Source organism: Limulus polyphemus, unplaced genomic scaffold (assembly GCF_000517525.1).
Source record: "Limulus polyphemus unplaced genomic scaffold, Limulus_polyphemus-2.1.2 Scaffold630, whole genome shotgun sequence".
Classification (NCBI taxonomy): domain Eukaryota; kingdom Metazoa; phylum Arthropoda; class Merostomata; order Xiphosura; family Limulidae; genus Limulus; species Limulus polyphemus.
In genome coordinates, this window is record NW_013666240.1 from 144,511 (window position 1) to 156,938 (window position 12,428).

Below are 12,428 nucleotides of genomic sequence, written 5' to 3' on the forward strand. Positions count from 1 at the left end.
ACTATCCTTTTGGCCCACCCCTTACCAGTTATAATATCTCCCATAAGCAAGCCCGGCATGGCCAGATGGTTAGGGCGTTCGACTCGCAATCTGAGGATCACGGGGTTCAAACCCCCTTACACCAAACATGCTCGCCCTTTTAGCCGTGTGGGCGTTATAATGTGACGGTCAATCCCACTATTCGTTGGTAAAAGAGTAGCCCAAGAGTTGGCGGTAGGTGGTGATGACTAGCTGCCTTCCCTCTAGTCTTACACTGCTAAATTAGGGATGGCTAGCGTAGATAGCCCTCGTGTAGCTTTGCGCGAAATACAAACAAACCCATAAGCAAAGTATGCCTATTGGAGCTTCCTGTCTGACTTCCGACATCAAACACCCCCCTTAAAGTGTCATGCACTTTGTTGGGGTCACGTAATTTAATTACATGCATATATCTGTACTTGGTTGCTGAAACCAAGTTTATAACAGAGAAATTTAGCTATATACACGTTTTATTTAGCTTAAAAATGCTCATGACGTGAGACTGGGAGGAACGGTGGCCACACCCACTTCAAGGTTGCACCATGTGAAAAACCACAAAGTGCTGTAATGTTATTGCACCCATTCCTACCTTGTTTCCTTAATTTTTTGTGCTCACATTCCTACTTTGTAATATTTTTACTTAAAAACTTTTTACATTTGTAATATAAAAGTGATGGTCAATTCCCACTATTTGATTAGATAACAGTAACCAAAGAGTTATCTGTGTGTGTGTTTTTGACTAGGAGTTGAAAATCATTAACGATTATGTGTAAATATCCATTTGTTAAGTTCAGTGCAAAATGCTGAAACAAACAAATATATAATTTACTTAAGTCAATGGTACGTACATCTTCAGTTACTCTAGTCTAGTATTATGGAATCTATATAGTCCATCGTTCGCATTTAGTTTTCTTATAAATTAATAGATGGCACTACATGTTACATTACGCACTTCCAACCAATATTAGTGATAAGAAACTCCAATATACTTTTATATCACGTGTATTAACTTTTCTTATAGTTAAAAGTTAATGAAAGCAATTGACCGAGATTTTGAATAGCTTGTATATTTTTTGTTTATTTTTATCTTAAGAAGTTGATATCTATTATATATAAAATTTAATGAGCTATTTTATATTTTAGGTAGAATTATGTTTTATTAATTATAACATTGTTAATAATAATAAGTGGTTCTATAAATCTTTAATGGTTGATTTTCTTTGTTGAATTTTAAAGAAACATTTGTCAAGTTGTGATTAATGTGTACTAATAATACTACTAATAACGTAATTTTAATATAAGCTAAATACATTTGTGTTTAATTGTCTTAAACAAAATAATAAATAAATAAAAATTGGAAACTTGCCATACGTGCTGGTAATAAGGTGTTAAAAAACTGCGTGAACCAGAAGTTGAAAGAAATTATCACCAAATTAATTTAGCTATATCCTGAGCTATTTATTTCATTACGAATCTACGATGTAGCTATAACATAAAAAAACGAGTAGAATTTTTTAAAGCTTGCGACAAATGTGCTATTTGAATATAACTGTGTGAGAAAACTAGAGTTAGTCAAAATAATTAATACAATCTAACGTAAAACAGGATACTAGTGTTACTAAACCAATAAGAATATATTAAACTTAATTATGTTTTATTCAGTTCAGTACACATTGAAGGTTCATGTATCACTTGTAACCACTTGTTCAAAAACTGTTATTTGTATAGTGGTTTCAAACCTGTACAAGATGTTTAATAGAAAAAAATCCTTCCCATCACTTAAACTCCCCGTGAGAACGGAAACTAAGTAGAGCTTTTCAATTATTTTAATCAGCTGCTAGGTAATTATAGTTGCGTGTTTGAATCCGGCTCTGTCTTATTTTGCAGTTAAAAAAGTTACAAAATTAATTTATATCTTTATAAGATTGATCTTACGGCGTCCTACAAAAATGGCATTACAATGATAGTAATTTAATGAAATGAAAACGTATAGGTACAGCATTCGAAGTTTTACTGAGCCGTTGACTGGTTAAATGTCTGATATATGAAATTTCGGATTCGAATCCTGTACATCTTGGTTTTCATTTCTTCAAAAAATGTATGGTTAGAGATGTTATATTCCCACCGGCATAGGAAATCTTCTTAGAATTACAACTGCCTTATCTAAATAATACGATAAACACTTTTATGGTTTCGTTTCAACGTCTGGTTTGGTGTGTTTTGAATTTCTTGCAAAGCTACACGAGGGCTATCTGCGCTAGCCGTACCTAATTTAGCAGTAAAACAATAGAGAGAAGGCAGCTAGTCCTCACCCCTTACCGTCAACTCTTGAGTTTCTCTTTTACGTAAGAATAGTGGGATTGACTGTCTCTTTATAACGCCCCCACGGCATGTTTGGTGAGATGGGGATTCGAACCCGCGACTCTCAGATTGCTAGTCAAGCTTAATTGGAAACAGATCTATTCCAAATATAAGTGATTAATTCTTTATTTTGTGTAATAAATATTAGTTAACGTTGCGCTGGGTTGCATATTAAAATGTCAGGCTTTTGATGACAAAGTATTCTCACGAATTTGTTACTTTTGTGCATCGAAGTTTAAAAACAAACATTATTTTATTAAGGTGTCTTTATTGATTTTCATTCACAGTTTGAAGTCAAACAAAATATCGCCGAATTCTGAAATTTTCCATTGCACAATGATACATTTACATATACGTACACACAAGTGGAATATTTCTGCGAGAAAATTCTTAGCTCTAATATAAAACCGTTAAACTTATTTCAGCCAAGGTTGGTAGTTCATGTTATACATGTTCCAACCATGCACATCCTGTTCATACCTACGATAAAATATGATTGAAACATAAAAACAACTAAATATGAAGTAGTTTCATTAAAGACACGCTATGTGGCTCACTACGGCAAGCACTCGAAAATAACCAAAAATACGAACACATCTGCATCATATTCATGTTTTGTGGAGTTGAATTGATACCCTCTTTTTTGAACAGACTACACTGTACGTGCGTAACTTAAGTCTGTATAGATATAGGGAGACCGGAAGTCGGCCGCCCTTCATATTGGACTCCTTTCTCGCTAGAATCATAGCACGGACAAGAAAGGGCATGAAATTGTTTAAAATCTAATCACAACCATCGCACATACGTTATACATTGGTCCTCGGTCATTACGAAATTTTATTTTGGTGTATGCGTTAGATTGTATAAATATAAAGACCTTGGAAAAGTCAGTAATTCGACCTGTAGTAATTATCTTTCAGAACCTTATCTTTGATTCTCTGGAAGATGAAACAACTACAGTCAGTAAACAACCTTCTCATGGAATATGATTTACCTCGCCATGATTGTAAGTATTAAACATTTTGAATTCATCCGTGTTCTACTTATAGAAATCATTCCACTCTTTTTTTTTACTATACAGGTAACCAACATAAAGTCACTATGGGACCACACTTAAAGTCATCTTGAAGGCGATGATGAACAAGGGTGGTCGCGAACAAAAGAATCGTCAAGGTCTACGTTTGGAGACTTCCGGATATTTGTGGGTCTTGTTTCTACGACAGTGATTTCATCAGATGAATCAGAACTATGAGACGATAATTCTTCTGGTTGGTGTTTGTTTGTTTGTTCTTCCTCCTGCTTCTGACGTTTGTGTTTGGTCCTTCTGTTTTGGAACCACACTTTCACCTAGTGAAAATAAAAATACTGACTGTGGGAAAATGGATGGGAATTATCAAACGTTTCTACTTCTTCGAAATTTCTTAATGAAAGAATTTTTATGCCATAAAAATATAAAACTTTAATATTATGAAAGGACTTTCCATAATTAATTTTTCATTTAATTTTATTGTGATGTGAACATAAGGACAAGAAAATATTTTTAAGTTGTTCTTAAGTCCATTATAATAACAGATTTTGTTTCAAAGCTCAATGTTTAGAATTGCTGGAGAACATCTACTGACCTAAAAACAATAGAAATTTGACATTATATATTAAGAGTAAAGAACAGGAACTTGGTTTTTTGGTACAATGAAAGATAAAATATTTAATAGAAATTTCAGCCCACTAGCTTCGATAACACAGTTACTAACGTCAAGGCTAGTGTTACCGAAAGTAGTCGGCTAACACTTATAATAAAGATTTTATTTTCATTGTGTCAAAAAAGTCGTTTTTGTATTTTATTCTTAATGTAATAGCACAATGTGCCTGAAAAAAATGATAAAACTTGATTCTACTAAAGATCAAGGAAACGAGGAGAAAACACGTATAATTAATTCCTCATGGTCATATTCTAACCGCCACACCTCAATTTACTGATATGCTGTCGTTAAGCTTTAGTTAAATAACACTTCATGAAATTTACTTTAGTTAACTATGTGAGTTTTAACCAATTTACTCTAAACAACACAACTAAACACAATACATGACGAAGATAAACCTTCTATCAGATTCACCTCAGGTTTTCGCCATTTTTCTAACTAGAGTTACTATCTATTAAGGGTCTTTTAAGGGTCGCTATTACATATTTCATAAATCTTTTAAAATTTAACGTTAGGCAATATTTATAGTTGGAGGCAAATTGTATACAGTTTAGTGTTAAATAAGTGTCGATGTTCATACCTAAATAGTTCGAATGTTATCTTTCGTACATGTTTCATACATCATGCCAAGCAACGGTATATTTGTTTATATTAGAGCAAAGCCACATTAGATTATCTGCCGTGCCCACGCAGGGAATCTAACCCCGGATGTTAGCGTTGGAAGTACGTAAACTTACTGCTGTCCAAACCGTATATTACTACATATTATATGCAGGCAGTTTCTTTTCGGTCAAAGTTTAAACCAAAACGTTCTTGGCAATCGGTAACAATTATTTTTAAATAATCACATTTGTGATATTTTACAAAAAGTTTAAAAAGCTACATTTTAAATTATTATATCTTTTCGTCTCCAAAGCAAGAAATCGGCATCCGTAAACCATACAACATAGTTTTGAATTTACTTTATAAACTAATAGCTTCAGAAAGAAACAACAAAAAATAAAAAATGTTATCCACTTCAGATCTTGCTTTTATGTTGCTAGTAAATATGTACACTCTTGTCAATATTTTTTGCCTTCGAAACACATAATTAACGCCTACTTGGGAATAAACTCAAATATAACCTTAAATCTTAAAAACATTAAAATGATTATTTAGTTTTGATTTTTTAACAGCCTACGTAGTTGTTTATAAGATACGAACATAAGTGTTTCCGCCTTCACGTGGCGCTCCCCAGTGGCACATTGGTATATCTTCGGACTTACAACGCTAGAAACCTGGTTTCGATACTCTTGGCGGGCAGAGCACAGATAGCCCATTGCGTAGCTTTATGCTTAATTACAAACATATATAAGCAAACAAAAAAAAAACCTTGAAGTGGCAGAATAAGTTAAAATCAAAATCACTTTAAAATCAAAGTATTTACTTAATTTGATGTTTGCATGCCTTTGCTTTTCTATAGCATCAATAAATACGGAGTCAATTGTTTTTAGAAGAGTTCACTGACAATGTTCACATTGAATCTTTCTTAGGTTACATGAACAATGCAAAAATGTAATTCATATTAAACGCAGTTTCTGAATGGTAGTTTTAGAGATTTCGTTGTAATTATTCTAGATTCAAAACTGCAACGTTGAGAAATATCTACCCAGTCTAGAAGAGCGTTAAGATATTAATCGTGACTGTTAAAACCTAATTATTCTTTCTAGTTTTCGTTTTTCCAATTTCTTTAAAAACACGGAGCTCTGAGCTCTTTTTTATTTATAAAGTGATAAAGCAGGAAAAAAAAAGCGTACACATTGCTATTGCCAGACACAAGAACTAAGACACTGGGTAAGAAAAGAAAACCAAACCACAAACAGAAAAATTGAGTCACGGAAAGTCCTAAAGAAAGCTAGAAAATAAGCAAAATTGTCTGTTTTTTTATAGTTATGTTTATAAAATTAATATTATTACATATGAAAGGTTATTTCAAAACTATACACACCCAGTCACATTGTCTTTCATAGTTTGTATAAACCACGAGGCTGGTGAACAAATAACTAGAAATGTGTCTGTAAATCGTTCATTAAGAATAATCACATCTTTAATGGAAATATCAAGATTTTGCCCATCAGCGAGAGTTACGAGTATACCAATAAAATAACATTCTTTTGGGGAATCTCATGAATGCAAGGGTCTCAAGTAATATTTACTCTAATCTGTTAGACAATGTGTTTATGTCAGCCCAAATTTCAGGAAGCGTGTGACACCAGATTGTAGCTACGTTTGACAGTGAACTCTGACTCGTGACACGAACCAATACACAAATACCAAACCGTACAGTGATTTGACTCGTGCCCCTGGCCACCGTAAATGGTAAGGCAACAGATTGAATGTGACAACCATGAATGGCAATGATAGTATCAAACGTTCTTCCTTCGAGAAAAATGACCTTAGGCTGTGAGATTGCCATCCCTCTAGTTGGGTTAAGGTTAGGGTTAGGAATCGGTCCAGGTCTCACAAGCTTTGACTGACAGCCAGATCCAAATCTTGCTTCGGCTATATACGCAATTGTCCTTTTTCTGACCACGTTGGTGATACGTGTAGATAAGCTGAGATAGGCCCACCCGCGTTGTCAGCACTGAGGCGCGAACTGTCGGTCGTGGAGTAAGCCAATTGCTATATTTTACACATACACACATATATATATACAAAATATACAATTACTCCTAGATAAAATTTAGATCTCAGCTGGGTAGCCGTATGGAGCGTGTCATGCTGCAAATTATATTCTCACTTTACAGATTATCCAAAGATTGAAAATGGTTAAAAAATAATACCAAACTCAATTTCTACTATTTATATTCTACTGAAATTATAGTTATTTAATAAAACTCACAAAAGCCTGTGGAATGAATATGTATATACGTTTAAGTCTTCATAAAACATGATAACTCATAAATAACGCGTAATTTTAACGAACTTCTCTTCCGAAACGACAAATAGAATTAACAACATCAATTTCTGTATTTTATAACTATTTTAACGATAAAAAAATCAATCATATGAATCAGTGTTTCAAAATACTTTACAAACATTTCAATAACATACAAATCTCCTTATATTATCTGTACATATTTAAAACCTTTATAATGAAACTCCTAATTAGACATATTTTTTATTTTAACTCTAGTCCGATTTAATTGGCCCGTTCCGTTTACTGAATCCAATAAAATGTAATTATTCCCTGTAAACGTTGCTTCCTTCTAACAGAATCAAGTTATGAGAATTCGACTTCTATATAGTTATCAACTATGAACAAACCTGTAAAGTTTTCAAGTCTGATGACTTTGGCAATTGCCCCACCAAATACTAGGCACGAGAACGTGACATCAGTGGTTACATATCTCGAGCCTTCATAACGAAAGCGTTCTTTTTGGCTTTTACATGTTGTAATTAAGGTCTATTTCATTGGTCGTGAACATGTAAAGAACGTTCTCCATAACTAGATTCAAAAACCGTAAATTTGCGTATTTTGCTTGGGTTGAACAACTAATTGCGCATTACGAGTATTTTGGGGTCTTTGTTACCCCACGATATTGCAGGCGAATGTAGTTTATTACTTCCAGTACTGCCTATAAAAGGTACCGGGTTAAGATTTGAAGCATGATTTCCTACGAACAGTGAAGGCATTCAGGTTCAGCCTTTATTTTCTAACCGCATACCAGAAGGACGATCTTGAGGTTGAGTTTAAGGCTTGGTTTTGGTGCCTTTCATGCATTTGTGCACAAGTCTTTAAAACGTATTCACGAAACACACGATGTTTTCTATTAATTAACACGGACTTGCCTCAGTTATATATGTTCACATTATTGCACGACCTAACTGTAAAAGGCTTGAGGTGTCAATAATGTTGTGAATCAATGATTAATTGCCCTCGGAGATTGATTTTAGAACCTAGAGCTGAATGTCTCAACTCTTTTGTCATCTAGATAATTTGCATAACCAACTGTTTCAGCATCTGATTGGTTAGAGCATGCTGGCGTGTCTTGTTTTTACAATATGGCATTAATCCAGCAGACTGGCGCGTCATTAGTACAATATAGCATTGATTCGGAACTACATTTTTCCATAAAGAAAACGCTACACACAGTATTAAAACCCCATTTCCTTGTTTATAGCAAGCTTTTTATGACCTAGGTAACAAATTGTACGTAACATTTATTATTGTGACGATACTGTAAATTTATTAAGTATGTTTCAGTTTTATAACAATTATAACTCGGGTGAGGAATAACACCAACATTATGACAGAAGAGGGGGACAGTAAAAACAGGAAGTCTCTGACCTCGATCTTTTTATTATATATATAACTTCATCATAGTAACCGTTTCAGACACGATTAACCAGTAGGGTCAATTATTGCTTAATTTAAAAACAAAATCTCACTTGTACTGATTTCCTTAGAGATAAAATGTTCGTGGTGATCTCCTGCTTTACAAAGTTATGCTTGCGTAGTTCTATGTTACAGTTTTATAATTAAACACTACGCTAGTTATTTTGGTAAATTAAGAGTATGCTACACCTTGAGTTTGTGAGAAAGCATAACTGACGTATGTATATCTTTTTACAAGAGCTGAATAAGACTGAGTAATGGAATAAGCAAGTTAGTTACACATATTGTTGTGAAATGAACAATAGGGATATAAACCCGACTCTTTTGTAATATGTCTTAGCAGTTTTCTTCAGATCAACCGAAGTTTCTGTTAGACTTTAAGAAATTTAGTTGAAGTTCCATAAGAATACGCTTATGTTTTGCAGATGTTTTTATTGACTAAATTTCTGACTCAGTTGAGGGTCTACGACATTAAGACTAAGTTTAAGTTTCTCTGTTATTAAGTTGATAACTCACTAAAGTTTCTATGAGTCTAAACCACTAAACTTATTTCAGTTTCTTGAATATTAAACCAATGATTCACCTGAGTTTCTGTGAGACTAAACTAATGATTCACCTGAGTTTCTGTGAGACTAAGACTCTGAGCTAACTGTTTTCTTTCAGCTCCCACGACGTAATGACTCTTTTCAAAAGCATGTTCCAACTTCAGCAACTGGGAAGGAGAAAAAGCTGTTCGGATTCTTTTCGGTTTTCTGAACGGATGAAGTAAAAAATCTGGACCTGTAGTAAAAAAGAAAGTTTAGAAAAAAGTCTTGTTGATAAAACAAATTATAAACGTGAATTCATGAATGTCAAAAATATCAAAAAACTAAGTCATATTTTCTCGTACAGTAAATGTTAAATTGATAACACTTTGATTAGTTGGTTGTAGTTAACCTTTCTCATCACAAGTCTAATGAACTTATATAAAGATAGAGAAACTGTAATAATCCCAACATAAGTGTTTACTGGACATAGAGAAATAAATCTTTCTCTAGTTAAGAATTAAATTACGTTTGGAAGATTCTAATTTTTATTTCATCACTAAGAACGTTCTCAAAAAATCCGTAGAAAGTTTAGAATACTTGAAATGTTTAAATACAGGAAAAAGCTATTAAATGAAACATCTATAAATACGTGTTACAGCTGAAATAATTGTATTCTTCTTCTGCATGTTACGTTACATGGGTTTCCGGAATAAAAGTTGATGATATTTATATACATATGTAGCCTTTTTCTTGAATGGTTAGTTTGATGTTGGAGTAAAATGTGTAAGCGTAGTCGCTAGTTACATGTTGATGTCAAGAGAGACCTGAACAGTTTAAACTTAAGTTTTTTCACACATGTTACGTCTTTAGATGCCCAAAACCTATATTTGAATTACAGAATTTTTTCTCCAACCATAACGATTTTTATATTAAAATATTTTGGTATAATCGGGATAATATTTTTTTAGATTTCTTACAAACAGCGCAGATAGCCCTCGTGTAGCTTTGCGCAAAATTCAATACAAACCAAACCCATTTTTACAAACACAGAAAAGCCGTCTTACTTAATTTGCGGCATTCGTTCTGTTAATTTACAGGAAATGCTGCGGGAAGACAAACATATATTACAGTGATGTCGGTAAACGTATAAGAAACATTCTACACAATAGACATTTCATACCAAAGACTATACGTTAACAGCTTTACGACATTTTTTTCCCCCAACATACAAAATTTATTCAAAATTGTGCCCATTTAATAACGTCGATTTTCGTTAAAAATAAATCGAAAAAACATTGCTTTGTGAAGTAAAGTTGAAGCGAAAATAATTATTTTCTTCGTGAGAAGAGTGGTTTTAATCCCGATCATAGTGAATAGCAATAGAAGAACAAATTAATGAACACCGGCGGAACCTAGTGAGATATCGTTAACAGCAAGGGTGTTAAACTGATGAAACAATGCATTGTTATCATCATCAATAAAAACGTCAGAAGGGTGTATTTAATTAGCTATACTAATTGACAGGTTGATTTTTAGTTTCTCTTTTAGTGCATAGCTTGCTGCTTTTGGAAGTTAATGTTAAGTAACTCTTAGAACACCAGCCAACATATGAGTTTCTTACAGTTTTTGTGTTATCGATTTTATTTTTCTTATATTAAGAATATTTGTCTACTGACGAAGGATCCTCTCAGTAAATCGATTATAAAACTCAGTAAATTTTGCATATTCTACAGATTTGAGAGGAGTACTGTTAATTGATTACAGTTGTTAAAAATATAACAACTATCGAGATCAAATATGAAGCCAAGTCCAGATTTGAACATATTATACAAAATTACCAGCCTGAGAACGTTACAAAGTATAGAGCCGAAGAGAGAAGCTGCAGAACAAGCGGCCAAACCTTGTAGCTGTCCGATAAAAGAAAACCAAACGTTGTTGCATGTTGCATAGCTTCCGTGGTGAACATTTGAGCAGTTACTCTTTTTCTTCTACCAAAATTAGGAATTTTGTTGTTTATGAAATACTCGATTTAAGCAAAAATAGAAATGTAATTAGAAAATTAAATAAAAGGCTATACCGCTCAAACAAATGGATACAAATAAATTTACAAAAAGGCATAAAAAGGAAAAAAATCGGGAACATTCAAACAGGAAAAAAAAATTGTCAAGAGATTTAGCTATTTGCTGAAATTCAAATGACAAAAATTCAGATCCACAGAAACCGGCATACAACTTACTATGTAAAATGGATAAAAGTAAATTACATTATCACTTTCGTTGCTTTCAGAAACGTATGTTCAGAAACCTTTGAGTTAAATTTCAGAGTTGACACTATATACATTAGAGTATTATATTTTGTTCAGTGAAATATGGCGACTTTTCACTAAAAACTTTTGGAAAGACTAATATAAAAGACTTCTTAATAATACATCATATTTACAAGATATAAATTGTTTTTGTTTTAGGTAAATAGTTTAGTTACTTTGTTAGTTTCTAGGAATTAGTAGGATCACCATGTAATCATGTAACTGCCACGAGGTAGGCGTTGGTCGCAAATTTCCTCTAAGATATATAGTAATTGACCAGGATTGCTTTAGTAAATGCGCCGCGAAGCGTGTCGTGTACACCAGGGCCAACACTCGTACTGTGTTCGGGAACGGCGCAACAGTACGTCCGCTGATTTCGAAATTATTACTTTAGCGAACTACAGCCCTTTATAAACGAATTGAAATGTGTCACGTAATTTGTTGGAGCTCTTAAAACTGAGAAAGGTAAAATTTCGTGAACAGGTAAGATTCGAGAAAATCAGAATGTGACATGACATATTTCAAAGAAGTAAAGTTGAAAGTTCAGCAAGAATTACCTTCCCAGGCCTATTTACACACACACACATTAGTAAGCAATGTCATTGAAATATGTTTACATATTTGAATTAATTTAAACTTTTCTGTAACATAACAGATATGTTGCTTTTACAACCACTGTAGCTCTTCCTTCTGAATTCCTAGGAGAAATTCGATGACGAGGAACCCACTTTGAGACTAATAATGAGACTTTAATATAAGTTTAACATAACAGCAAATGTACAATGTTTCGACAAGGTTTTGTCATCATCAAGTTTCGCAAGTTTGAACTAAGATTTAGTGTAGTTTACTTATTTAGTTTCACCCCAAAGCTGCACAATGTGCTATTTGACCTTTGTCAGCTTCGGAGATCAAGATTCGAATTCTAGCGTCATTAAGGCTGATTCACCATAAAAATAAATTTACTTACAAAGTTATTTGTTAAATAAAACCTTAAAAAAATGGAAAACGTACCTTAACCTGCGCAGTATTTTCCCACAAGAAACATCAAACTCCATACAGGAATTCAATAGCTAATTGTAAACATCTGCCCAACTATGGTCGTGGGAGTTAAAAGATTAGACGTTAAACTCTTGCATAAA

At 33.3% G+C, this 12,428-nt stretch overlaps 1 protein-coding gene across 1 annotated transcript in view; it reads right to left on the reverse strand.

Annotated features, from left to right (window-relative positions):
- Positions 1-2,982: 2,982 nt before the first annotated feature.
- LOC106459571 (homeobox protein EMX1-like) overlaps positions 2,983-12,428 on the reverse strand; it is a 35,364-nt gene continuing 25,918 nt past the window's right edge. The window contains exons 2-3 of the mRNA XM_022386074.1: positions 9,074-9,237; positions 2,983-3,726 (exon numbers count right to left, since the gene is read on the reverse strand). Of these exons, the coding sequence (XP_022241782.1) occupies positions 3,499-3,726; positions 9,074-9,237 (392 nt within the window). The 3' untranslated portion in view covers positions 2,983-3,498. The remainder of the gene's footprint in view (positions 3,727-9,073; positions 9,238-12,428) is intronic.